This window comes from Eimeria mitis, genomic scaffold, assembly GCF_000499745.2.
Source record: "Eimeria mitis Houghton genomic scaffold, Emh_scaff2225, whole genome shotgun sequence".
NCBI classification, from domain to species: domain Eukaryota; phylum Apicomplexa; class Conoidasida; order Eucoccidiorida; family Eimeriidae; genus Eimeria; species Eimeria mitis.
Window position 1 is genome coordinate 5,205 of NW_013570553.1, and position 974 is coordinate 6,178.

The 974-nt window shown below is 53.1% G+C and overlaps 1 protein-coding gene across 1 annotated transcript in view; it reads left to right on the plus strand.

Annotated features, from left to right (window-relative positions):
• The window catches only part of EMH_0050580 (uncharacterized protein), a gene marked incomplete at both ends in the record, with an annotated part of 4,266 nt that extends 3,537 nt beyond the window's left edge, over window positions 1-729 (plus strand). The window contains 2 exons of the mRNA XM_013496660.1: window positions 130-420; window positions 643-729. Coding sequence (XP_013352114.1) covers window positions 130-420; window positions 643-729 — 378 coding nt within the window. The remainder of the gene's footprint in view (window positions 1-129; window positions 421-642) is intronic.
• Window positions 730-974: the final 245 nt, after the last annotated feature.

Sequence of the window (974 nt, forward strand, 5' to 3'; positions counted from 1 at the left end):
ATGCATCTGCGCGTGTGCGAGCTGTCGGAGACTCCTAGCGGTTGCAGCAGATTGAGACAAACGAGTATAAAAAAAAAGGGTTTAGGGTTTAGGGTTTAGGGTTTAGGGTTTTGTGTTTTTGTATTTCAGGTGCCCTTTTCACACTCCTTGAAGCTTGAGGCAGCCTGCCGGGAGGCAGACGCCCGCTTTGAGCAGCAGCAGCAGCAGAAGCAGAAGCAGCAGCAGCAGCAGCAGCAGCAGCAGCAGCAGCAGCAGCAGAGCAGCGGCAGCCGCAGCCGCAGCCGCTGCTTGCTCGGCTCCTCGCTGGTGAGCCCCAGGTCTGAACCCCCAGAAGAAAGAGAAGCGGAGCTGCAGAGACACCGCGTGCAGACGTGGTGGGTTTCGGATGCAGACCACAACGACGTGGAGCACAAGGCGGGGGTAAGCAGCTGTACATACACCCCAACACTGCTCTGGCCGTCGAGGGTTTAGGGTCTAGGGTTTAGGGTCTAGGGTTTAGGGTTTAGGGTTTAGGGTTTAGGACGTTGGAGAGGGTTAAGCCATGGGGAGAGGCTTGTGGCCTTAGGGAAGGGTTAAGAGCTAGGGTTTAGGGTCTAGGGTTTAGGGTTTAGGGTTTAGGGTTTAGGGTTTGCGGGTGTTCAGGATGAATACTACCGGCGCATATCCGCCTTTCTTGAGTTCTGCGCCAAGTGGCATGCACAGAGGGACGCGAAGTTTCCCAATACATAACAAGCTCCGAGGGTTTAGGGTTTAGGGTTTAGGGTTTGGGGTTTGGGGGGCAGCATGTGTTTGTTCTTTGTTTGTTATGGATATGCTGGTGGTTTGCGTTGGCTTTAAGGGTTTTGTTTTTTCTACTTTTTAGTATTCATTTATACATGCAGGTGGATGGGTGCTGCGTTGAGGTGTATGTACACCCCACGGCTGCATGCGGGGGGAATCCAGGGGCTCGGGTGTATCCTCATTTAATTATATAT